General features: G+C 44.5%; 1 protein-coding gene across 10 annotated transcripts in view; it reads left to right on the top strand.

The window, feature by feature from the left end:
* The window catches only part of PRRC2C (proline rich coiled-coil 2C), a 138,955-nt gene that overhangs the window by 45,817 nt on the left and 67,089 nt on the right, over positions 1-26,049 (top strand). For 9 of the 10 annotated variants that reach the window (XM_082266566.1, XM_082266567.1, XM_082266564.1 and 6 more), the window contains exons 1-6: positions 8,293-8,375; positions 13,675-14,197; positions 15,920-16,203; positions 16,309-16,555; positions 16,700-16,913; positions 22,592-24,889. In XM_082266566.1, coding sequence (XP_082122692.1) covers positions 8,304-8,375; positions 13,675-14,197; positions 15,920-16,203; positions 16,309-16,555; positions 16,700-16,913; positions 22,592-24,889 — 3,638 coding nt within the window. In that variant the 5' untranslated portion in view covers positions 8,293-8,303. Of the gene's footprint in view, positions 1-4,268; positions 4,432-8,291; positions 8,376-13,674; positions 14,198-15,919; positions 16,204-16,308; positions 16,556-16,699; positions 16,914-22,591; positions 24,890-26,049 lie in introns of those variants that run through there. The other variant, XM_082266565.1, reaches the window with a different exon arrangement.

Here is a 26,049-nt window from a genome sequence, read left to right as displayed (position 1 = left end):
ATAAATATGTATATGTGGCTTCCTTGTGAACAAAGATGTGACAAATACACAAAATCATTGTTCGAAAATTTTAAGAACACTGTAATACTTCTATTGCCTGCATCTACTTTTTTAAAATTTTTCCACTACATGAGCTGAAAGGCATAAAAGGAAGATCTTGTTTCACTTTTATGACATTTTACTCGTGATGGTATAAAATTGTGAAGACATTAAAGTACACACATACAGAAAACTGCCTAAACTGATCCCAAAGGGAAATGCAGGCTACCTGGTGTGCCATCTTCAGGAGCATACTAGGAACCTCGCATCCTTGGTTGTTATGATATGAAAATCTCAACTTTGGAAAGAAGAGTAATAAGCTGACCTGCCTTCACCTCTGTAATGACCAAAAGGGTATTGCAGGAAAGGTTTGGCTAGCAGCATTCGTTTCCTGTCTTAAAGTAGAATTCTAGGCATACGTTTTTTTTTTTTTTTTTTTTTTTCATTTTGGCCTGAGTATAGGGTAATAGCCCGTCAGATTTTTTTTCCCCTCATTTGTCCTATTGCAGAAATTTCCTTTCACTTCCTGTCCCATAGCCAAACAGGAAATGAGAGGCTATCTCTGCAGATCAAGGGAATTCCTTGGGGTCCCCCGGGTCACCAGAACTAATGTCCCCAATGGAAGACCCCCCCCCCCTCTTACCTTTTTTGGGGACAACCCAAAATGTTTTGTTTTACTTTCAATGGGGGGGGTTTGTCTTGTAGTTTTAAGATTTGTGGCCCTAAGCAAGCAGGGCAGGAGGGTCACACTGCATGCTTGCATTCTAGTTTATTGGAATGTATATGTTCAGTTATCAGGTTTATCATGTTGCTATGATTTGGGAATGCTTGAGGAATTCTCAAACTTTGTGCATTTTACTTCAATGGGATCCACATTGCATTTACTTTTTTGCAGCCTGGGAAAGCCTAACACTAACAGACTAGCTTCAGACAATGTGTAGGAAGCAGTCAATCTTCAAACCGAGTTTTGTGCACAGATAGTCTCCCCCCCCCCCCCCCCCATCTGCAAAACCTACATAGGTATGCGCATATTATGCTGTTAAGCCACTAGGTATTTTTATTTGTACTGAATTTCATCAATTATCACGGTTTGCAAAAAGGGATGCAATACTCTATAAAGGGAAAAAAAGCCCTGTGAGTTCCTTCTTTTCTGTAAACTTAAAGTAGACCTATAGGCAAGACTTTTTTTTTTTTTTTTTTTTTTTTTTTTTTTTTAATAGAATTGAATAAAGGGAGGTGGGTATAACCCTCCCTTACTCTATATTTTTCTTAACTCTGTATCCTATTGGGGAGAATTACCTTCATTTCCTGTTCCATAGCCAAAACAGGAAGTGAAAGGAAATGTCTGTAAAATAATTCCCCAGGTCACCAGAACTAGTGTCCCCATTAGACGATATCCCTGCTATTACTTTTCTGGGGACAACCCAAAATGTGGGTTTTACTTTCACATTCAATGATAGTGGTAAACAGGACAAATAGAGGGTGAATCCCATTAACGCGTTAGACAGCAATAAAAATGTGTTACAATTCATCTCCACTCGGGCCAAAACTAAAAAAAAAAAAAAATGTGCCTTTTAGTTATACTTGAAGTCTCAGGGCCCCGTTCACACTGGGGCGATCCGACTTTGGGGGGCAACCTCCAAGGTCGCGGTGCGAGCAGCTCGCCGCGACCTCGGAGCGACCGGCACGGACTTCATAACATTGAAGTCTGACGGTCGCCCCAAAGAAGCTCCGGACCCTTTTTCTAAGTCGGAGCGACTTGTGTCGCTCCTATTAGAACGGGTCCGCAGCTTCCCTATGGAAGGCGACCTGTGAGGCGACCAGGTCGCCTCACAGGTCGCCTTAGTGTGAACAGGGACTAAGTGAAACTGGATTCATCAAGTGTTTAGTCAATAAGGTTTTCACTCGGTTCTCTTTAGATTAATGAATTTAAGTGGTTGTGAAGTATAAAGGTATTTTACATTTAATGTGTTCTCTGCATTAAGGTAAAAAACCTTCCACTGTATGTACACCCTCCCCATCCTCCCAACACTGACCTGACTTGCTGTGCCTGGCTGCAGCTCTTCTCTGCCTCTTTCTGGTCTCAGGTTTTACTGTGATCAGTAGGAGCCATTGGCTTCCTCTGCTGTCAGTCAAATCCATTGAGCAGAGAGGGAGGCGGGGCTGAGCTGCTGCATAGGGGGTAGTTAGGGGTGGCTCTGTGCAATACTATTGCACAGAGCAGGTAAGTATATAGCTGTTTTATTATTTTGATTTAAAAAAAAATATAGACTTTGCATTCACTTTAATGAATGGTAACACTTCTCCAGGAAAACAGCTAAACATACAGCTGAAATACCTATAAAGGAGCCAATTCCAATTTGTATTTCTGTCAATCCAGTTTTGAGAATGAGAGTCTGGTAGGGCGGGAGCCCTGATTTATCTCTGCTGCAGTTAAGTAACACAGGTCCTCTTCCTCCCCCAGCCCATGCCTGGACAGTGAAAGGAGAAGAATTTTAGAAGCTATTTTGCTTCTTGCTCTGCAGCACAACTGATTGGGGTGTTTTTTTTTTTTTTTTTTTCTGCTTCTCCCAGCCCAATCTGAGCTCTGCTGTGCAGGGACTGCAAGAGGCTGGTACCAAGACAAATAAAGATAACTATTTGCTTTAAAACATACATTTAAGCATGTATTGATGAATCGAGAGCTCTGTTAATGTTTTTTTCTATCCATCTTGAGTTCAACTTTGATTTAAACATTTTCAAAATCCTCACTAGATCCTTCTATTCTGCTCCTGGTATTTCACAACAATTCACTGTTAGAATGTTTGTATATGCACATGGTTGATTAAATGCACTCGCATGATTCACTACCGTAGGTTGCTTCAGCAGAGAAGCCTTTCGATTGTGCAGATGGCAGATTAACAAGCCGAAACGGGCTGCACTTGTCCTGGTGTACATGTTTAGTAATTCCCGTTAAAAAAAAAAAAAAAAAAACACATCACACCTCTGTATTTAATAATTTTTTTTTTTTTTGCTTCCTCACTGGTTGTAATTTACGCATTGATTGGATTGCATCATTCACTTTTTGCATATTTCTTGCATAATCTCGTGGTTTTTTTTTTTTTTTTTCTTTTATTGGATCTCTAAACCCAAAACCAATGTAATATGTCACAGCTTACAAGTCCCTGGATGTGGTCGCTGCATTCATTTTCTATTTTAAATCTAAATACAGAAAAATACTCATCTTGCCAGTGAGTCTAAAATTGGAAAGGTCATTTTTAAATGCCGAGTATTGCTTTAATGGTCAGTGGGGATCACAGCCTTTTATTTCCACAGTCAAGATGCTCACCATTGGCCAGATCTGGTCATCAGCATGAAGATCCCAAGGTAGAGTATAAACACAACTGTGATCAACGTGCCACAGTGCACACCAATGAATTGTGGTCTTTAATTTTTTTGCTTTTAGTTAAAAAGAAAGTCCGTTTACCCAAATGTGATGCTTGGCTAACTATGAAATGTGGTGGGATGAATTTGCCCCTGGCTTCTTTTATGTTGTATCCCCAAAAGTTTATTTTGGCAACGTTGTTCCTGGTCAGCCTAAAGAATCGTGTGCCTCCCCCATCTGTTAAATGTTAAGCCCCGTACACACGTACCGAATGTCGGCCGAACGATCGTCCGTCTTTTGTCCGGTGCTGTCCTGTCGGCTCAAAAGTGCTAAAGACTGCACACGAATTTTGTCGACCAACAACAGCCGACTGCAGAAGTGATGTCATGTGATGGTTAACTTTCCGTGTGTTTTTTCTTCTCTGAGCATGCCCAGTCTTGCTAATCTGCTGTTTGTCGGCCGAATTCTGTACTGACTGGCGAACAATCGGCCTTTCTGGTGACGGCCAACAAATATTTTAAAGTCTGCACGACAGATTCTGTTCGGCCGAAAATGCCCTGTCGGTTGTCGGAAGCATCATACTAACAAGCCGACAATCGGCCGATCGTTCGGCGACCGAATATTTACGGCCGACAATCGCTACGTGTGTACGGTTCTTTACAGCCCATTTTGTTTGCGTTCTTAAAAGTTCAACAGGAAGTAGAAACCTCCCTTAAGGACCCAGTAATTTAGTGCAGAGACGTCTCCTGAATTTCCTAAGACGTATAAAAGGGCCAGGTGGTTTACGCTCCAAGTTTAAGTTCTTAAATCAATTTCAAATAATTGTTTATTTTTTAATGAATTAATTCCCTCGTCATTTATTTAGGGATGAGCGGATTGCTAAAACTGAGCAAGTGCAACCAAAGCCTAGTGAAAATTTAGAAGTTTGCCAAGACCCTGAAGAACGTCCATCCAACACTCCTCATGCTCCTGCCCAAGGACCAGGACCGAAATCTCTTCTTGGCAAGGGTCCACCAGTTGAATCGCAGGTTAGCTTTGTTTACTGTATACCCCTAAACAGGTTGGCTGCAAAAAAGGCTAGGCTATTTGTGGCTTAAAATCCTAAAATTCAAAGCCAGATTAAATGTTCTAACTAGATTTTTTTAGATTTAGTCCATGACCTACATTTTCGGTTTATGTGGACCTAGTTATCCCAAATCCATTTAAAGTATATAAAGTCAAAACCTCTTTAGTTTTGGATAGAGTGGAGAGGGTTTCAGACTCCTGTCAGGCTTTTATTGCTGTCTGTGTCCCCATAAGACAAATTCATTCTCTAATTGTCATGGTTATATGTGTACCATTTTTAAAATGAAAGTAACAGAAAATCCCAAACTTTGGGTCGTCCCCAGAACAGTAATGGATGGGAAATGTTTCACTGGAGACATTAGTTCTGGTAACAGACAAAGTTTCCCTCACTTTGGAGGGATTTTCTCTCGCTTCTTGTATTTTTTTAAGGTACAGGAAGTGAAATCTCCCCAATGGAACACAGATGGCGGGGAAAAAAAACCTGACCAGGGTTTTAACTAACCCTCCCTTACTCTATCCAAAACAAAGACAAGGTTTTGCTTTTAGTTCTACCTTAAAACCACTGATTAAGTGAACAGAATGTCACAGGTTTTCCTTATCTTTCTTTCCTTTCTCTTTAGTTCATTGACACACAGCTCCTGATTCTTCTTCACCATTGGATTATTCTGCCCCTTACAAGAGTAGGTCATTAGGCAGGAAAAAGCTTGACTATGCCTATGGGCAGTCCAAGGGGGTATACACCCCCACTCTCAGCTATAGGCACTCAGTTTTTCTCTGCCTAGTCAAGAGTAAGGACCTAGCTGGGATCTTTGGTCCTGGCGATTCCCCCCCCCCCCTTTTTTAAATGGAATTTTTTCCTATACTTGATGTTTTGTTCCTGTGAGAATCTACAATCAATTGCCGAACTGGGCCACGGACTAATCTAGATTTAGAAAGTTCCCTCCAGACTGGCCAGCGAGCATTTTTTTGATTGACAGCTTTTCCGCCATTATTGTGTGGGGCACCTGCCCCTTTATAGTGCTGCAGGACCATCAGGGTGGCGGGCTATTTACTATTCGGGCTTCTGAGGGGCTCGGACACCCCCCCCAAACTTGTCCCCTTTTTGTGGGGTCTAGTAGGATCCCTTTGCAGGATTGCAGTCGGTGGCCCTCCCCTGGTTGTTGCATCCGATCCTGAAATTGTTTCGGCTCCCGCGGACGCTAGTCCCCCTGCTGGGTCTGCGTCCACGCACCATGTGCTCAGTTAGCAAGGATGATTCCTCTGCTCCTCTAGTTGAGCATGAAAAGGCGCTGGTGGATGCTCTGTTTGTCAGTGCGTGAAATTTTAAAAATGGAGGTTGCGCCTGATGCATTGGAGGTACCAGTCCCTTCCGGCACCAAAGGCCCTCCAAAGCGACGAGGGTGTTCCCCTTTCTGCTTACTTTGACAACATTGTCACAAAATTAGTGGGGTTGTCTAAAATGCAGAGGATCCTAAGCAAGAAGTGTCCTGATGGCTCGGAAAGTAGCCGGCATTCTGAGGTGTGCTGCCGATTCGTTCCAGTCCTCTCAAACTCCTGTGCAGGATCGAGGCAGAAAGGATTCCGGTCATTCTAGTAATTTCAGACAGGCCTCGGCGGGCTTGGTACGCCGATCTAGTACGGCTGGTTGCCGATGCTCCTCGGGGACTTCCTCTCAGGGAGGATCTGCTATCCCAAAGACCTATCTTCCATCCTGCTTTACAGTCGCTGGCTTTGACGGCTTGGCTGTTGAATGCTTGGTGCTGAAAGGTTTGCCTGAGTCGGTGATTCCTACACTGTTGAAAGCTAGGTAATCTATTTCTAGGCAGCTCTAACGTTGTACGTGGAAGACGTACATTGCGTGGTGTGAGTCTCTTTTGGTTCATATTCGCTCCTTCTCTGTGGATTGGTTCTTAACCTTCCTTCAAAAGTGGGTTGAACAGCAATTGGCCTGGAGTACCATCAAGGGCCAGGTATCGGCTTTGGTGGGTTTTTTTCCAACGACCTTTGGCCACACTCCCTGGTGCGTATCTTGCTTCAAGGTGTCCGACAATTTGGTTCCTTCAGTGCGGGCTCCGTTGCCACCCAATTTGGGTCTTTCAGCTCTACAGAAGTCGCCCTTTGAAAATATTCAAGGGCTTTTCCTGCTTTCGCTGTCCCAGAAGGTGGCCTTTTTTGGTGGCTTTCACCTCTGCGCAGATGGTGTCGGTACTGGCTGTGTTATCCTGTCGTCCACCTTATGGTGATTCACAAGGATAATTCCTTTCTAAGGTGGTCTCTGACTTTCATTTTACTGAAGGCATTGTGTTGTCTTCCCTGTGTCCCAGGCCTAAACATCTGAAGGAAATTGCCTTGCATGCCTTGGATGTGGTCCGGTCAATTAGGGTGTACCTGGCAGCTATGGAGTCTTTTAGAAGTCAGACTCTCTATTGTGCTCACTTCCTCTTCGACCATTTCCAGATGGATCAGACAGACGGTGGTTCAGGTCTATTCCATCAAGGGTCAGGTTCCTCCTTTCCCTGTCAAGGTGCACTCTATTAAAGTGCCTAGTGCCTCCTAGGCTTTCTGTCGTCATGCATCAGTGACGCAGGTTTGCAAGATGGCCGTCTGGTCATCTTATAAAGTGGATGTGTTGGCATCTGCGGATGCTTCTTTTAGCCGCAAGGATTTGCAAGCTGCTGTTTAGAGGACCTGGTCCTCTTTGAGGGTGAATTTTTTTTTTTTTTTTCAGGTGAGCTCCAATTTTATGGTAGAGCTCTGTGTTACCTGATTGGCTATGGTTAGCCTCAGGAAATTTTTTCTAATGTTTTTCCCACTCCTGTTTAAAACTGCTTTGGGACGTCCCAATTGTTAAGAAGAATCAGAAGCTGTGTCTGTCAATGAACGAAAGAGAAAATGGGATTTTTGTCTTACACTGCTTGTAAGAAAACGGAGTGCCTATAGCTGAGAGAGGGTGTATACCCCCTGGGACTGCCCATAGGCGTAGTCAAGCTTCTTCCTGCCTAGTGTCCTACTCCTGTAGGGGGCAGTATATCCCAATGGTTAAGAATCAGGACCTGTGTCCGTCGAACATCAGAGAAATGGATTTTACGGTATGTCAAAAGTCCAATTTTTCCTTTTTTAAATAATTTGTAAAGGCAGAAGGTTTTTTTTTCTTAATGCATTCTATGCATTAGGATAAAAAGCCTGTGTTCAGCAGCATCCCCTAATACTTACCTGAGCCAATCTCTGTCCAGCGATATCCATGAGTCCCTCGGCCATCTGCAACTCCCCCCTCCTGATTGGCTGAGACACAGCAGTGGCGCCATTGGCTACTGCCGGCTGTCAGTCAGCCATTCAGGAGAGAGAGGGGGCAGAGCTAAATGGCAGCTCTGTCTGAATGGGCACAGAGAGCTGCAGCTTGGCTCGGGTGCCCTGATAGCAAGCTGCTTGCTCTGGGGGCACTAAACAGGAGGGAGGGGCTAGGACCAACGAAGAGGGACCCGAGAAGGAGGATCTTGGCTGCTCTGTGCAAAACCACTTCACCAAGCAGGTAAGTATAACATAACATGCTTGTTGATTTAAAAAAAAAAAAGAAGAAATTACAATCCTTTTACGAGTATACTATTTGATTTTGGTGTGCCTTATTTTTTTATGTACCTGGGATTCATTGGATTGGATTGGGTTCAAACCCCATTTGGTATTGTACTTGTACCAACTGTGCTGGTGATATTGCCTTATTTTTTTCTCAAAATTAAATATTGAACAAGAACAGAATGTCACAGAATATTGTCTTTTTTTATTATGCTGGCACGCATTTAGTTTTGTTCTGTTTGGGTTTCCATAGGATCGACGTCAGATGCCTCCATCACTTTTAACTCTTGATAAGAGCATCCCACCTCTAATGCAAGCCAAAACTGCTCCCCAACAGGTATCTCTTTAAACCTATTCCTGCAGAATGTGTTGGTCACTGTACCCTAGTGATTGTAATGTGAATGTATGGACACGCTGCTTATCCTTAGAGGTGTGCAATGCAGACAGTGTGCATACACGGCCACTTATTCCCCCAGTTCATGACCATACTTCCTCCCAGATCTGCGCTTCTTTCCTCCCCTCGGGGACGTGCATTAATGTGATCCAGTGACCACTGTGTTCACCAGACATAACTCTGGTCCGAGTACTGTGCAGGGGTGCTCTGCCCTAACACAATGTAATCATTGTGACCAATCAGTGACCATATGTCCAGTAATAAACCTGGCTGCTATTCAATCAGCCATTGAGAACTACGTTATGTCTGGGATTGGTCACAGTGAACGCATGGTGCAAGCACCACCTCTCCTGCTCCATGTGATGTAGTCTATCACAGTAGTTCTCAATGGCTGGGAAATCCCATTTGCTTTTGCAGCGTAGTGCGGTATCGCTGCACTGCTCTAGTAAAAGTATATCATTAAATGTGTGATTTTTTTTTTTTTTTTTTGTTCATTGACACTCTTGTTCATTGCTTCTGATCTCCATAACTGTTGGGTTATACTGCCCCCTACAGGAGTAGGACACTAGGCAGAAAGTCTGGCTACGCCTATGGGCAGTCCCAGGGGGTATACTCCCTCTATGCTATAGGCGCTGTTTTTTTTTCTGCCTAGTCAGGAGTGAGGACCTAGTTCCTTGGGATCTTTGATCCTGGCAATTTTTTTTTTTTTTTTCTTTTTAGATAGAAATTTTCTCTTATCGTCCATCGACAGACGCAGCCTCATCTCAATGAGCTAAGTGGGTTTACGATCCTCCAAGGAGGAGTAGTCTAGGCGGTAAAATTTGAATACACACACCCAGGGTACTGTCCCCTTCAGGAGTAAACCCCCACTGCAAAACCCAACACATCAGTTTGTGTTCTGCCTAGAGAAGGAGTAGACCTAGGTTTCCTGCTGGGACTCCGGTCTCAGTTTTTTTATTCTTTTCAGAATATTTTTTTTTTTTTTTTTATTTCTCTTTACTCACTTGCTAGCTAGTGTGCAAGGAAGAATTTCCTGGTGATCTACAAGCATCGATGCCAGCTGGGGCTTCGTACTGGATAATCTAGATCCTTATGGCCCCCCCAGTCTGGTCTACGAGCGTGAGCAGGTTATAGTTCCGACCTAGGCCTAGCCACGACGGTGCCCCCTTTCCTGGAGGGGGACGAGCCTGCGAGCGGATGCCTCACCGGGACGCAACCCCCTGAGTCGCAGTGTACCCCTTGGCTGGCAGCACCCCCCCTTTGGGTGGGAGGCAGTCTGCCCGGAGCGAAGCCCACCCTGTCCATGGTAGGGTGAGTAACTGCGCCCCTCTTGCCCCTGCTGGCCTTGGGGGGATGTGGGCCCTCCCCTGGGGATAATGGGATTGGGCCTCTTAAGAGATCCCCCTGGTCTGCCCGGTGCCCGGTCTGTGTGTCCGTCCCTCTCCCTGGGGCGGCTGTATGCCTGGAGTGCTCTGGCCTGGCGCTCGGGGGGGGGGGGGGTGTTCGGACATGATTCCTTGTACTTGCTGGTCCCTGTTGTGGTTCCTGAGGCTTTCACGTGAAGGTGTGCCGTGGGTGCCGCCATTTTAGGTGTGGGCTATAATTTTTTTTTCCCCATAGACTTGTATAGGGCAGCCATTTTCCCTGCAGCTTCCTATGTTTTGTATGGGCATCCATCTTTGGGTAGCCCTGGTGCTATACTTGGCAGTGTATTGCTATCAGGCGACACCACTTCCTGTGTGGTCATTTCCTGCTGCTGAGCCATGTTGTGGAAGGTTCAGGAGGCTGTGTGGGGTGGTAAAGTGTTGAGGGTCCCTGCACTTTCTGCTATCAGTTTGATTTAAAGGGGCTCTCTGCACACCCCTGCGATTGGTGGTGGATACTGCGATCAGCGTTCTTAAAGCTGCAGTACTGTTTTTTGCAAATTGCACAATGGAGTCCCAGACTGGAATTTCACCCTCATACACACTCTGTTGAAAATAAAACAAAACCTTTTCTGACCACTGACTTTTAACTGATTTAAAGGTGAAAATTGGGGTAGATCAGTATTTTGACTTGATTTGTGACTTGACCAAAACATGACGACTTGACTTGCTTGAATTCTAGCAGGGACTCCACTTGACTTGCTTGCTTTTCGCCACAGTAACTTGGGACTTGCTTGAGACTTGAAGGTTAAGACTTGAGACCTGCTTGTGACTTGCACATGTGTGACTTACTCCCATGTCTGGTAAATACCACCAAAAGAAAGCGTTATCTGTCAAAAAAAAAAAGATAATTTTATTTGGGTACAGTGTAGCATTGAGTAATTGTCATTTAAAGTGAGAGTGCTGAAAGCTGCAAATTGGCCTGTGCAGGGAGGAGAATGAAGCCCTAAACATCCTGTTTTTGTGAGCTCTAGAGAAAAAAAAAAATTACAATCAAAGCTATTCTATCTAAAGACTTTGTTATTGACTGGGGGAATGTTTTGTAAGTTACCTGATATTAAATAATGCTGTGCATACAGGACATTGATTTTTCAATAATTGGATCAAATCTTTGACATATAATTTGCTCTAAATGAGCATTTTGATCTGTTTTCATCGAAGGGTGATCTCTTCTGGTGAAAAACAGAATTTAATTTGACCAAACTGATCTTTAACATGTTGACCATTTTCAAGGAAAAATTTGCTTTTAAATATCAGATGTACCTGTGATCTTTATTCTGTCATAAAGTCTCCTTGTCTAGATTAGAAATGGCAAAAGTGTGACCATTCAAGTGCAGGCACGGTTCAGGCAAAACCAGACTATTGTGGTTGCTTTAAAGTGATACAAAACACACAATGTTTATTGTACATTGTCTCTTCTTCTATTTCTGTATGTAGATGATGGCACTGTAATTTAAAAAAATAAATACATTGGAGTACCTTTTTCCTAATAGCTGTCACATGGCTCAGCTCTTTCCCAGCCTGTCTGCAGGGAAACATGAGCAGGAGGAGCTTCTAGTCCTCTGCTGCTGGTCACATGTTCAAAAAGGGGGAAAAAAAAAAGCTTTGAGCTAGAGTAAAAATAATTAATATCAATAAATGGTTTAAACTTTCATACAAATATACAGTGGGTACGGAAAGTATTCAGACCCCCTTAAATTTTTCACTCTGTTATATTGCAGCCATTTGCTAAAATCATTTAAGTTCATTCTTCTTCCTCATGAATGTACACATAGCACCCCATATTGACAGAAAAACACAGAATTATTGACATTGTTGCAGATTTATTAAAAAAGAAAAACTGAAATATCACATGGTCCTAAGTATTCAGACCCTTTGCTGTGACACTCATATTTTTAACTCAGGTGCTTTCCATTTCTTCTGATCATCCTTGAGATGGTTCTACACCTTCATTTGAGTCCAGCTGTGTTTGATTATACTGATTGGACTTGATTAGGAAAGCCACACACCTGTCTATATAAGACCTTCCAGATCACAATGCATGTCAGAGCAAATGAGAATCATGAGGTCAAAGGAACTGCCTGAAGAGCTCAGAGACAGAATTGTGGCAAGGCACAGATCTGGCTAAGGTTACAAAAAGATTTCTGCTGCACTTAAGGTTCCTAAGAGCACAGTGGCCTCCATAATCCTCAAATGGAAGACGTTTGGGATGACCAGAACCCTTCCTAGAGCTGGCCGTCCGGCCAAACTGAGCTATCGGGGGAGAAGAGCCTTGGTGAGAGAGGTAAAGAAGAACCCAAAGATCACTGTGGCTGAGCTCCAGAGATGCAGTCAGGAGATGGGAGAAAGTTGTAGAATGTCAACCATCACTGCAGCCCTCCATCAGTCGGGGTTTTATGGCAGAGTGGCCCGACGGAAGCCTCTCCTCAGTGTAAGACACATGAAAGCCCGCATGGAGTTTGCTAAAAAAACACCTGAAGGACTCCAAGATGGTGAGAAATAAGATTCTCTGGTCTGATGAGACCAAAATAGAACTTTTTGGCCTTAATTCTAAGCGGGTATGTGTGGAGAAAACCAGGCACTGCTCATTACCTGTCCAATACAGTCCCAACAGTGAAGCATGGTGCTGGCAGCATCATGCTGTGGGGGTGTTTTTCTGCTGCAGGGACAGGACGACTGGTTGCAATCGAGGGAAAGATGAATGCGGCCAAGTACAGGGATATCCTGGACAAAAACCTTCTCCAGAGTGCTCTGGACCTCAGACTGGGCCGAAGGTTTACCTTCCAACAAGACAATGACCCTAAGCACACAGCTAAAATAACGAAGGAGTGGCTTCACAACAACTCTGTGACTGTTCTTGAATGGCCCAGCCAGAGCCCTGACTTAAACCCAATCGAGCATCTCTGGAGAGACCTAAAAATGGCTGTCCACCAACGTTTACCATACAACCTGACAGAACTGGAGAGGATCTGCAAGGAGGAATGGCAGAGGATCCCCAAATCCAGGTGTGAGACTTGTTGCATCTTTCCCAAAAAGACTCCTGGCTGTATTAGATCAAAAGGGGGCTTCTACTAAATACTGAGCAAAGGGTCTGAATACTTAGGACCATGTGATATTTCAGTTTTTCTTTTTTAATAAATCTGCAACAATGTCAACAATTCTGTGTTTTTCTGTCAGTATGGGGTGCTATGTGTACATTCATGAGGAAGAAGAATGAACTTAAATGATTTTAGCAAATGGCTGCAATATAACAAAGAGTGAAAAATTTAGGGTCTGGATACTTTCCGTACCCACTGTATATTTGAAATAAAATCGTATTTTTTTTTTTTTAATTTTTTTTTTTTTTACAATAACATGGTATGGGCGGATTTCTGTCACAAGCTTTGTAAATCCCCTTTCAGCCTGTGTCTTAATATAGGAGGAAGGTGAAGTCTCCATCGACCATAATTTAATATCCCAAATCTATTGTGTTTAGCTGGTTAGTGTGCAATAAGGAGGAAGTGGGCTGTCATTTACCACTGTGTATACTCCCACATTACCCTATAGTCACATGGGGTGCTCAGATGTGATAGGGAGGAAATGCTTAGCAAAGAAACTAAAAACTGAGCTTTTGCAGAGCTGCCAACACTGTTCTGCAAACTGTTCAGAAAGGGGGGGGGGGGGGGGGGTATAGAGCAGCAGTATCAACCAGAATACAGAAAATTTATTTCATAGTGACGGAGTGTGAACAGCATGTAATATACGATTGATTTTTTATTTTTTTTTGTTATGAATTGGGTTTAGTGTCACTATAACTTTTCTCTGTTTTCATTGTTTAGCACCCATCTCAGGGTCGCTCTGGTGCCCCATCAAGACCAGCACCACTACAGTCCCGTCCCAGTGAGGATGAAATCTGGAAACAAAGACGTCGACAACAGACAGAAGTTTCTGCCGCAGTAGAACGTGCCCGCAAAAGACGTGAGGAAGAAGAAAGGAGAATGGAAGAGCAGAGGAAAGCGGCATGCGCAGAAAAACTAAAGCGCCTAAATGAGAAATTTGGTGCCGCTGTTACTACTACTACTACTAGTACTACTACTACATCTACAGCAGCCACTGACATACCTGCAGCTGAAAAATCTCCAGAAGAAAAAATTATAGCTGAAGAATCTTCTCAAGATTCTCTCCCTAAAGAGGAGCAAGCTATTGAAAATGACCAGCCTATGAAAGAAATAGAACAGGAAAGACCAGAGACTCCTGTACTACATGAAGAGACCAAGGAAGAAGTCGTCTCCCAGCCTGATCTAGAGCCTGTTGTACAGGAGGCTGAGAGTGTCCCTGATGTGGAAGAAAAATCTGATTTAGGTGTTCTGTTTTTGACCTTTTTTGTTTTTTCTATCCTATTTAGTTGCTATATAAATTATATACAATATATGTGTAGCTAAAACAGTTTGTGCTGAGCAGCAGTTTTTAAGTGGAACACTAGCCATCTAGAAAATACTATGTATATCTTGGATTATTTCCTGGATATGTAGTGGATACTACACTATATCCTTTTATTCTATAATACACACCATGCTAAGCACAAGTGTTTTTTTAACCACTTTCATACTGAACCAATTCTGGCACTCTGCTCCTACATATATAAAAATCATAATTTTTTGTTAGAAACATTTTTTTTTTTTTGATCACTTATATTCCTATTACAAGAAATGTAAACCTCCTTTGTAATAGGAAAAGTGCTTGACAGGTCCTCTTTATTGAGAGATCTGGGGTCCATAAGACCCCAGATCTCTCCTCCAGGCTAGAAAGCCTGAGATGACAAAAAAATACGATCTCTGCTTTCCACCCGAGATCACGGCAGTATTTACAACTGCCAGGCCGAACATGACGACATGTCGCGCCCTGGCCTCCGAGAGTCGTAGAGACTGCCGGGGACCATGTGGTCCCCAGGGGTGGGGGTGCGGGGGGACGCCTGTAAGAACAATCCAGCGGCTGAATGGCTGCTTTGATTGTTATGGTGCAGGGAATCGCCGGATGAAAAAAAATATCTGATAGCTGCAGGCATTATTCAGATATTCCCCACTCAAAGCCCAGGACATATGAGGTACTGTGATATGGAAGTGGTTAAAGCAGAAATGGTAACAAACGTTCCAGCGCTATCACTGTCGTAGCTTTATGCTGGCCATACACGTATAGATTTTCATCCAGAAATTTTCGTTTCAAGAAAATTTGTTTGATTTTCTAATCGTTAGTGGGGTTAAATCGATGTCCCTTTTCGACTGCAGCGATGGGAAAATTCGTAGGGGAGAAGGGAAAACTTTTCTCGATTAATGAATTTTCAGGCAGTGTATGTGGTAATCGTTCAGAAATTACATTCATTTTAAAATTAAATGTTAAAAGCAAAAGACAATTTTCGAACGACATTCGTCTATTCAAAGAATGTTCGTACGAATGTTCTACGAATATTCCCGTCCAAAAATCTATACGTGTATGGCTAGCATTACTGTCAAGAGTCCCAAACCAAATTGGTGCTGCTGCAATTAGATGCTGTGAACCAGCCTAAAAGGTACCAAGCTGGGCTTGTATTAGAGCTGTACGATTCTGGGTAAAATTAAAATCACTATTTTTTTGGAGTTTTTTTCTCATTGGGGCAGATGCCTCATTTACTCGCTCAGCAGATGCAATTCTGCTGAACCTTAAGAGAGCTTGACACTCCTCTTTTCTGACCAACACCAAATTGGTGCTTGTCACACTGCGGGGTCTCTCCCCACCCCCTCCTGCTAGTCCCCAGGTGTAGTGCTGGAGGAAGGGAGGTGAGCAGGAGATGAAAAGCTCAATATTAAAGCCTTATTTAATTACAGTATTGGTTAAAATTATTTTCTCTTATCAGTACAAGTAGATTGCGACCCCAATTTAGTTCCTTGGACAAGTAATTTTCTTTTCCATACCCCTGGAGGACATTGGTGCACTTTATCCCAAGTATAGTTATCTTTAGTGCCTAGATTTTTTTTTTCCAGAATGTAGTGTAAGCTTTATATGTTGACTTTTTGTTTGTTTTTAACAATTTTCTTTTTCTTTTCATAGTTGTGGAAGAACTAGAGTTTACAAGGAAAGATAGTGTTTCAAGTGACCAAGAAATGTCCCCACCAGCAATACCTGTACAGTTAGCAACACCTCTCCCTGTAATCCAACAACCTTCACTTCCATCTCCTGTTAGTGCTCTTCCACCTTCTCCCTCCCCAGTACCAGGGCCTGTGTTGGCACATGACAATGACTCAGATGCAGGAGCCCAACCACGTCCTTCTGTTTCTTCTGGATACTCCAAACAGTTTCAGAAATCATTGCCTCCGAGGTTTCAGCGACAACAGGTACTCCTTTACCCATTTTTCATATCATACGATGTTTTGAAAATTCCACAGCCATCCTTTGTGATTTCACCATTTTATGGACTTGTGACCTATTATGTGTTTTAGGAACAGATGAAACAGCAGCAGTGGCAGCAACAGCAACAGGGTGTACTCTCCCAACCTGCCCAGTCACAACCTTCTAGCAGTCCTGTTCCTCCTCCACAGCACAGGCCACTTTACCAGCCTTTAGGACCACATCCTCAGCATTTAGCTTCCATGGCTTTTGATCCTCGCTGGCTGATGATGCAGCCATATATGGATCCCAGAATGATGTCTGGAAGACCTACAATGGATATGCCACCAATGCATCCTGGTAAGATCTTTCATCTATTGTTGCTTCCTTATACACGTTTCTAAATATTTACGCTAGTTACCCTCAATATAAGTAAAACTAAAGCAGTGGATATATTGGCATGCAAATCAGGCCAAAATTAAGTTCATGATCCCCCCTTTATAGGGATGATGCCAACCAAACCAATGATGAGACGGGAACAGATGGATGCTTCAGCAACTGCTTCTGAACCATATGACCACATGGCTCGATCTGTAAGAGATCATGGTGTCCCGCTATCTGAGCCTCGCATGATGTGGGGAGCAGAGTCTTACCCACACCCAGACACCCCGCAAGTTTCCTCATCTGCAAAAGACTCTGAGGCACCTGAAGATTACAGGTATGTTTGTGTGTTTTGCTGTGTACACACACAACTATGAAAAGTCGGGTTTGTGTAAGTTTAACCAGCTTTGATACTTTGCATAGTTTGTTTGGGCCAAGCTGGGCCTTTCCTGCACTTTCTAAACCATGTAGAAAGCTGAAGACTGCAGATATGCAAGTAAAACTTATGTAGGAGGATTTGCTTAATTTCTGTGCATCAGAGGCTGTTCACTTCACTGAGTATATGTGAGGGTTTACATCCACTTTAAGTGGAGACATTTAGCAAAAAAAGCAAACGAAAGACAACATTTAAGTAGCCGTGCAATCCCATTTGCTCTATTGTTCTTTGACAGACGCAGCTCCATATTATTCTTAACCATTGGTTATGCTGCCTCCTACTGGAGTAGGACACTAGGCAGGTAAAAACTTTACAACGCCCATAAAGGCATACACCCACTCACTCTGCTATAGGATTCAGTTTTTCTGCCTAGTTTAGGAGTTGGATGTACTTCCCGGCTGGGACTTCGGTCTTGGCTTGTGTTTTTTTATTTTAAAGGGAACCTTTGTTAAAATTTAAATTTCTCTATCGTTCGTCGACAGACACAGCCTCATCGCCATGAGCTGAGAATGTTTACGCTCCTCCCATCAGGAGTAGTCTAGGCAGGAAAATTTAAATGCACACGCCCAGGGGGCTGTCCCTCCTGGCATAAACCCCCCACTGCACAACCCAGCACATCAGTTTGTTTTCTGCCTAGAGAAGGAGTAGACCTAGGTTTCTTGCTGGGACTTCGGTCTCAGTTTTTTTATTCTTTTCATAATGTTTTCCTTTTTACTCACTTGCTAGCTAGTGTTCAGGGAAGAATTTCCTGGTGATCTTCAAGCAAGGATGCCGGCTGGGGCTTCATACTGGATAATCTAGATCCTTCTTGTCCCCCCAGTCTGGCCTATAAGCGTGAGCAGGTTATAGTTTCCGACCTAGGCCTAGTCACGACGATACCCCCTTGTTCTCCTGCCAAGGTTTATTCGCAGGGTGGCGATGGAAGGCATTCTAGTCGTTCTGGTGGCACCAGGCTGACCTCGGTGGTCTTGGAACACAGAGCTGGTAAAAATGTTCGTGGATCCTCCATGGCGTCTTCCTTTTGCGGGAAGATCTATCTCAAGGTCCGATCTTCCATCCTGCTTTAAAGTCACTGGCTTTAACGGCTTGGCCGTTGAAAGCAAGGTGTTGAAGGATAGAAGTCTTTCTGATTCGGTGATCCTACCCTTTTTGAAGGCCAGGAAGTCGACATCTAGGAAGATCTATCATCGTACATTTCTTGGTGTGAATCGCTGCAGCTGCACCCTCGCTTGTATTCTGTAGCTAGGGTTTTGGCCTTTTTACATAAAGGGGTTGTGCAGCGCTTGGCGTTGGGTACGATCAAGGGCCTGGTTTCAGCCTTGGCTATTTACTTCCAACGTCCATTGGCTACTCATAGTTTGATTCGCAACTTCGTTCAGGGGGAGCGTCATCTGGTGCCCCCCCAGGAGATCCCCGTTACCGCTGTGGAATCTTAATCTGGTTTTATCTGTTCTTCAAAAGCCTCCTTTTGGGAATATTAGGGAGATTTCTTTCTTTCTGTCGCAGAAGGTTGCCTTCCTAGTGGCTATCACTTCTGACTGCAGAGTCCCTGAGTTGGCGGCGTTGTCCTGTCCGCATTATTTGGTGGTCCACAGGGATAAAGTGGTCCTCAGACCTAATCCGTCCTTTCTTTCTAAGGTGGTGTCTGATTTTCATCTGAATGAAGACATTGTGTTGCCTTCCTTATGTCCGAAGCCTAAACATCACAAGGAAGTTGCTTTGGCACTCTCTGGATGTGGTTCGGGCGATAAGTGTTTATCTGACGGTTACTGAGTCCTTCAGAAAGTCGGACGGTCCTCCGCAAAGGTTTGGCTGCGTCCGCTGCGACCATTTCGAGATGGATCAGGCAGAGGGCTGTTCAGGCTTATTTGATCAAGGGTCAGGTTCCTCCTTTCCCTGTGTTCCTTGGGCTTTTTGTCATCAGGCCTCTGTTGTAAGGCAGCGACTTGGTCGTCTGTGCACACATTTACCAAATTTTACAAGGTGGATTTGTTAGCTTCTTCGGATGCCTCTTTTGGCCGCAATGTTTTGCAGGCTGCTGTTTCATAAGAGAATGTTTGTACTTCTCTTTGGGGTCTTTTATCTGGGTGAGCTCCTGTTTGGTTGAGCTCCATGTTGCCCAGTTGGCTACGTTTAGCCTTTTGGAGTTGACGTTAACGTCTGGTTGCGTTTTCTCACCCCTCATGCCTATACTGCTTTGGGGCTTCCCACTCAGCTCATGGAGATGAGGCTGCGTCTGTCAAGACGATAGAGAAAATACGATTTTTGTAAGATCTTACCGTAAAATCTTTTTCTCTGATGTCCGTCGACAGACGCAGCACCCGCCCCTCTGGGGTTGGTTCTGTTGTATTCACTGCTTTAAAACTAAACTGATGTTCTGGGTTGTGCAGGGGGGGTTTATGCCTGGAAAGACAGCCCCCTGGGCATGTGCTTTCAAATTTTCCTGCCTAGACTATGCCTATAGGGAGGAGCATAAACCCACTCAGCTCATGAAGTTAAGGCTGCGTCTGTCGACGGACATCAGAGAAAAAGATTTTACGGTAAAATCCTACAAAAATCAATTTTTTTAGCTAGTTAATGTTCCTGGGAGAACTGCAATCAACAGTTGGACTGGGTTTCAGACTGAATATCCTAGACCCTTAGGTTCTCCCAGCGACCGTGTGCAGGTTATAGCCCCGCGCTAGGCCTCGCCATGACAGAGAACCAATGGACGGGGGCTGGCTCGCGAGTTAAACACCTCGCTGGGACGCACATGACCTGGTTTGCCCTGAATTGGTGTGCCTGTTGGCCGTCAGCACCCCCCACCATGAGTGGAGACCTAATCTGTCGAGTGGCACCCACCCGATTGTCGGTATGGTGAGTAGTGAACCCCTCCTTGGGATGGTCAAACCCCCGGGTTCCCTTCCATTTCCCCCCAGGCCCTCTTAACAGTCACGGTGGTCTTTTGGCCCCAACCTACCCCCATGCACCCCCTCCCAGGGTTAGGTAAAAGCTGGCTTTGCCACTCGCTCCAGTAAGGGGGGGGGGGTGGATGCCGTTGTTGCTTGTCAGGCTCTCCGGCTTGCACATGGGGGTCTTTAAGCAAGTTCCCAGCCCCCTGGGGGTTAGTGTCTGGGGCAGGGATGTTCTTTGGGCTCCCTGCAGTGGTTATAGGCTTGGGGGGAGCGGATGTTTCTTCATCCAAGGGTCTGGGTCGGGCCGAAAAATGTAGTCCGCAGCTTTGCGGCCTACTCGCGGCTTTCCGGGTACCTGACCAAGCTGACAGCGAATGCCCTTACGTGGATCGGGCCAAAAATTAAGGCCGCGGCTTCCACCTACTCACGGCTGACGGAGCTGGCTGTCTGAGTGAGTGATCAAGCTGACAGAGCTGACCGACTCGTGACCGGATCGCCCCCCCAAATTTAGGCTGCGGCTTTGCGGCCTACTCACGGCTGGCTGTTCGAGCTGCTGACCAAGCTTTTGACCTGGCTGTTTGAGCAGCTGACCGGGATGATGGAGCAGGACCAGGCTTCTAAAAAGGCTCTATCAGATCTCCCCTTTACGGGGGACCACCTATTTGGGTCTTTGTTGGATGAACTGATCAAAGGACACACACAGTTGGGAATAGTACTCCTCTTCCTCTATCTGGTAAGGACAAGTCACAGCGTAATAGACGGGGGGGCCCTTATTTTTCAGCACGCAGGAGAAAGCACCTAAGATATTTAGGTCATCTTGGGGTTCCAAGAAGACATGGTCGGGTAAGCTGGAAACGGGCCCCTCCAGATCTGCAGACGAATCTTGTCTGCATGAAGGGACGTCCTCACCTGTATCTGGTGTGGGGGGACGTCTTTGTTTTCTGTCCGGAACCAGGGACATCCTTGATTCAAGACAAATGGCCCCACAAGCTGCACTGATCGGTTTACAAGATCGAATTCAGGTCCTAGCCGTTGGACAGATTCTTCCCATCTAATCTACGCCTATCTTCAGATCGGTAAAGGGATCTATGAGAGGCGGTACAAGATCTGCTGTCGTAAAGGGGGATTGTGCCGGTTTCCTCTCAGGAACGCTTTCAAGGGTTTTATTCAAACCTCTTTACTGTTCCCAGTACTTGGAAAGCTGTGTGTCCGGGGGACCTGGACTCTGAAAGAGTCCAGACTTCCTTCCGATCAATATTCTGGGACTCAGTCCTTTAGCTACACATTGTTTGATTCACTTTTATCCAGGGAGTTCGTCATGTGCCTCCTCCAATATGGTCCCCATTACCTCTGTGGGATCTTAACTTGGTACTGTCTGTTCTTCAAAAACCTCCCTTTGAAAACTTAGTGTAAGCAGAGGACTCTCCCTGGAGTCACAGAAGGTAGCCTTTTTGGTGGCTATTACCTCTGCCTGCAGAGTATCTGAATTGGCGGCGCTGTCCTGCCGTTCTTCTCTGGTCGTCCACAGAGATTAAGTGGTACTTTGACCTAATCAGTCCTTTCTTCCTAAGGTGGTTTCTGATTTCCATCTAAGCCCAAGCATCCCAAGGAAATTGCCTTGCGATCTATGGCTGTGGTTCGGGCAATTAGGGTTTGCCTGGCGGTTACTGAGTCTTTCAGGAAATCGGACTCTACTTTTGTCCTCACGGAAGGACCTCGGAAGGGATTGGCTGCGTCTGCTGCGACCATATCCAGATGGATCAGGCAGGCGGTGGAACAGGCGCATTCACTTAAGGGTCAGGTTCCACCTTTCCCTGTGAAGGCGCATTCTGCTAGGGCACTGAGTGCCTCTTGAGCCTTTCCCCATCAAGCATTGGTAATAGAAGTTTGCAAGGCGGCAACTTGGTTGTCTGTGCACTCGTTCACTAAATTCTACAAAGTAGATGTGTTGGCATCCTCGGATGCTTCTTTTGCTGTTTAAAAAAGCATTTTTTTCTCTTTTGAGGGTGTATGTTGTTTCTAGGTGAGCTCCAGTTGTTCCTGGTCGATCTCCATGTTACGTGGTTGGCTAAGATTAGCCTTTGAGGAATTACATTCTCTCTGCGTTGTTTTCCCACCCCTCATGCAAATACTGCTTTGGGACGTCCCAATGGTTAAGAATATGGAGCTGCGTCTGTCAATGAACGATAGGGAAAACTGGATTTGTTTGACATACCCTAAAATCCATTTCTCTGAAATTCGTTGACAGATAAAGCACCCTCCCCTCTATTTCTGAGTGGGTTGGGTTTTTTTTTTCTTCTGACAGTGCCTGCAACAAAACTGAATCCTATAGCAGAGTGAGTGGGTGTATGCCTTCAGGGACTGCCCCAACGGCGTGGTAAAGTTGTTTTTTTTTTTTTTTTTCCTGCCTAGTGTACTACTCCTGTAGGGAGCAGCATATCCCAGTGGTGAAGAAGAATATGGAGCTGCGTCTGTCAATGAACTTCAGAGAAAAGGATTTTACTGTAATTCAAAAATCCAGTTTTTGTTTTCTTGTGAATTATTTTTCAAATTACTAAATAAGCCTCATGGGTTTCACATAAGTATTTTTTATGCAAACTGTCTGTGTATTTATGTGCATTTTGGAATAGTTTTAAAAATGATTACTTACTTTTTTTATTTTCTATTTTTATTTATTTTTGTTAGATCTGAAACCTCTGTGGATCAGGACATCATATCTGAAACTTACTCAATGGACCGTATTACTTTTGAACCACCACACAAAACTGACTTCTTCTCGAGATCTCGAGAGCCTGATATACACAGTGCACCTATAAGGCACCCAGAACCTGTTCAGGTACCTCAAGCAGAAGAACAAGACACAGGACTTTCTGTGTTTGATCAAACAGAGAAGCCAGCCACCTTAGATGATGCTTCCCACATTGACATCCAACCTGTCTTGACCAGAAGTTTATCCAGCGAGTCAGCACACACTATGAAACAGGAAGAAAGGAGAGCAGACACATTGCCAACAACTTCTAAAGTTTCTGCTAGACCTCCAGAACCTACAAAAGAAGTAGTGGAAGAAAAACCAAGGAAAGAAAGTTTTCAGGGTTCCAAAGCACCTGAGCTTCCAAAACCAGAAAAACCTTACAAACCTAAATCTGAAACAAGGTGGGGCCCAAGACCTGGTTCTCGCAGTAGAGATGAAGGTATGGATCGACCCATAAGGAGATCAGGCCCTATCAAAAAACCTATTCTTCGGGACATGAAAGAGGAGCGTGAATTGAGAAAAGAAAGGGAGGAGGAGAAATTTGGGCAAGAAAAAATGGTGAAACAAGAGAAAGTAGAAAGAAAACCTTCACTAGCTCAACCAGCAGCTAGTCCTCTTCACTCAGTCAGTAAAATTGAACAAGATAAGCAATTGCCTGAAGCTGCCACTGTTCCTAAAGTACAAAGTGCTAACACCTTACACTCAGAAAAACCATTAGAAAGCACATCTGAAATTACACCTAAACCAGTTTCTCAGCCCGCACCACCTATTCAGCCAAGTAAAGAAGAAAAAATTGTACGGGTGGTTAGCAAGGAAAACAAGGAACCTCCCTTGGATAAGCCCAAGCCAGATTCAAAGCCTCCATTGGTTTCACAGACCAGTTCTTCAACAATACCTCATCGAAGAGAGCCTCTGCTCCCCCCAAGAGCTTATAGGAAAGAGGCTAGAGACAGAGACTGGTTTCCTGAACAAGGTTATAGGGGAAGAGGACGAGGGGAGTACTACTCCAGAGGTAGAAGTTACCGAGGTTCCTATGGAGGGAGGGGGAGAGGAGGCAGGGGTCAAAGTAGAGACTACCCACATTACAGAGACCCTAAACCCCGCAATGAACAAGTTCCTCCTGGAGCTGTAAGGCGCAGGGATGAAAGTGAAACTCGGAGTGAAAGCTCAGATTTTGAAGTTATGCCCAAGAGGCTCAGACAACGTGGGTCTGAAACAGACTCTGACAGTGAAGGCCGTGAAAGTGCAAGTGACACGCCTTTATCCGATAAGGAAAGCGCAAGTAGAAGTAAACCTCGCAGAGATGACCGATCTGAAATCAAAAGAGCCCCTAAATCGGTTCCAGCTTTAAAATCTGAGCCTGGGGCTCCAAGGCCAGAGGGTAGAACATCTGAAAGACACTTCCCTAGAGAAGATGACTCTAGAACAAAACCTGGTTTCTTGCCAAAAGGAGAACCTTCCCGTAGAGGCAGAGGAGCTGGAAATTTTCGCCGTGGGGGAAGAGAGCCTGGCATCCGTATGTCACGCCCTCCACCTCCACGAAGATCTAATTATAGGGATAACCAATGGATGCCAAGACAGCAGGAATTAAGAGCGCCACCTCCTCCAAGACTGGACGAAGTGGAAAACAAAGAGGAGCATCCATCTTTACCTGCTGGAGAAAAGAGGCCGCTTATTAAATTTGAGCGTAAATTTGATCCTTCAAGGGACAGACCACGACGGCAGAGACCAACACGTCCACCAAGACAAGATAAGCCTCCAAGATTTAGACGATTAAAAGAAAGGGAAAGAGAAGATACTGGGAAACCTCTTGAGGTCACTGGATCTTCTAATCAAGGAGTGCCTGTCTCTAGTACGGTTCATGAACTTCCCTCTGATTTCTCTGGTAACAAAACACCAGACTTGTCTAATCATAATTCCTCCGACCAGGCCAACGAGGAGTGGGAAACTGCTTCAGAAAGTAGTGACTTCAATGAACGACGGGAAAGAGATGAGCGGAAAGCTGCCACATCCACCAGTATTCAGTCACCTGCCTCTAGCAAAACTGCTGATGGCTTGGCTCAGTCTCCACCTAAAAGAGAAAGTGCCAAAAGAAGTTTTTCCAGTCAAAGACCTGGCATGGATCGTCAGAACCGTAGAGGAAATTCTGGCGCTCCCAAACCCAGCAGGCACTATTCTGGACCCAGGAATGAAAGACGGAGTGGCAATTCTTTGCAGAGGGGAAAAAGAGGGTAAGAAAAATGCTAAATCTTTTTTGAGGTTCTAATTTTTTTTTTTGTGCTTTGAGTTAATAGCACTGCTATTGCGGTCTCTGTTAAGTGCTAGAGGGGAGATCTTCTAGTGGTGGCACCCGCTATGATTACGACTAAGAGGAAGTTTTCCTCACTTGTGAGAGATTTTCTCACTTCCTGTTGTCTGCAAGACCGAAAGTGAAGAGAAATTCCTCAAATTAGATTTAAATGGCAAAAGATACTGGTTTTAACCATTCCCTTGAAGTCCGATGAAGTATTGCCTTTTAGATGTGCTTTAATTTGTAATCCTAGCGGGTATTAAAATGTCACCACCTGTTTATTATGGATTACACTTTTGAACACCAGTACCGACTGGTATTCCAGTGATTCTCTCTCTCCCAGTGTTTTTCACTCGCTCAGCTAATGTAAACCTGGTGCTGATGGAGAGGGGCAGGGAAAGGGCAAGCAAGGATGTTGTGCAGGCACCCGGAATCCTCCTTATTAACCGAGGACACCATTAATTAGGATGCAGGTGGCTAGTCTGAACTTTGCCAAAGATTGTAATGTTGCCGAATAAAAAAAAAACCTGTGGCTTTCTGTAACAAAATGGTAGGCTTGTTGACAATTATTTGGGAATTTGGGGCAATTTTCTGGCATTTTACCAAGGCACACCTGAAGAAACCAAAGGCACACCAGGGTGCTTTGGCATCCTGGTTAAAAAGGCTTCTCTAGAACATGTCATGAAACCAATTTCCAGAATGGACCTGACCTAATATCCATTCACAATGCACAGAATATTGTAGCTAAAAGCATTGGCAGCTGAAGCTGCCTGTAAAAAGCACTTCACACATATGCCTATTCAAGGAAGACCTCTGTTTGGTGAGGCACTTGACCAAATCATCAAAAATGTTTTAGGAGAGAATGTTTTCCTCCTAAAGCAGAATATTCCTCAAAAGAATATTAACGCTCTTAAATGCAGAGCATCTAGCCACACCACCCAGGCTTCATCTGCAAAACCGACGTTCAGCCCGTTTGGTGGTAGACTTGGGTCACAAATGAGAATAAGCGAAGGAGAGCGTCTCCATCTGAGTGTAAACTGTGTATGGTGAGCATAAATAAGTAATGCACTCATAGATTGTGAAGAAAAAATCGGCATGTTA

Source organism: Pelophylax lessonae, assembly GCF_965119305.1.
Source record: "Pelophylax lessonae genome assembly, chromosome: 8".
Taxonomy (NCBI): domain Eukaryota; kingdom Metazoa; phylum Chordata; class Amphibia; order Anura; family Ranidae; genus Pelophylax; species Pelophylax lessonae.
The sequence above is the reverse complement of the archived record's forward strand: the minus strand, read 5'-3'. Positions and strand labels throughout refer to the sequence as shown.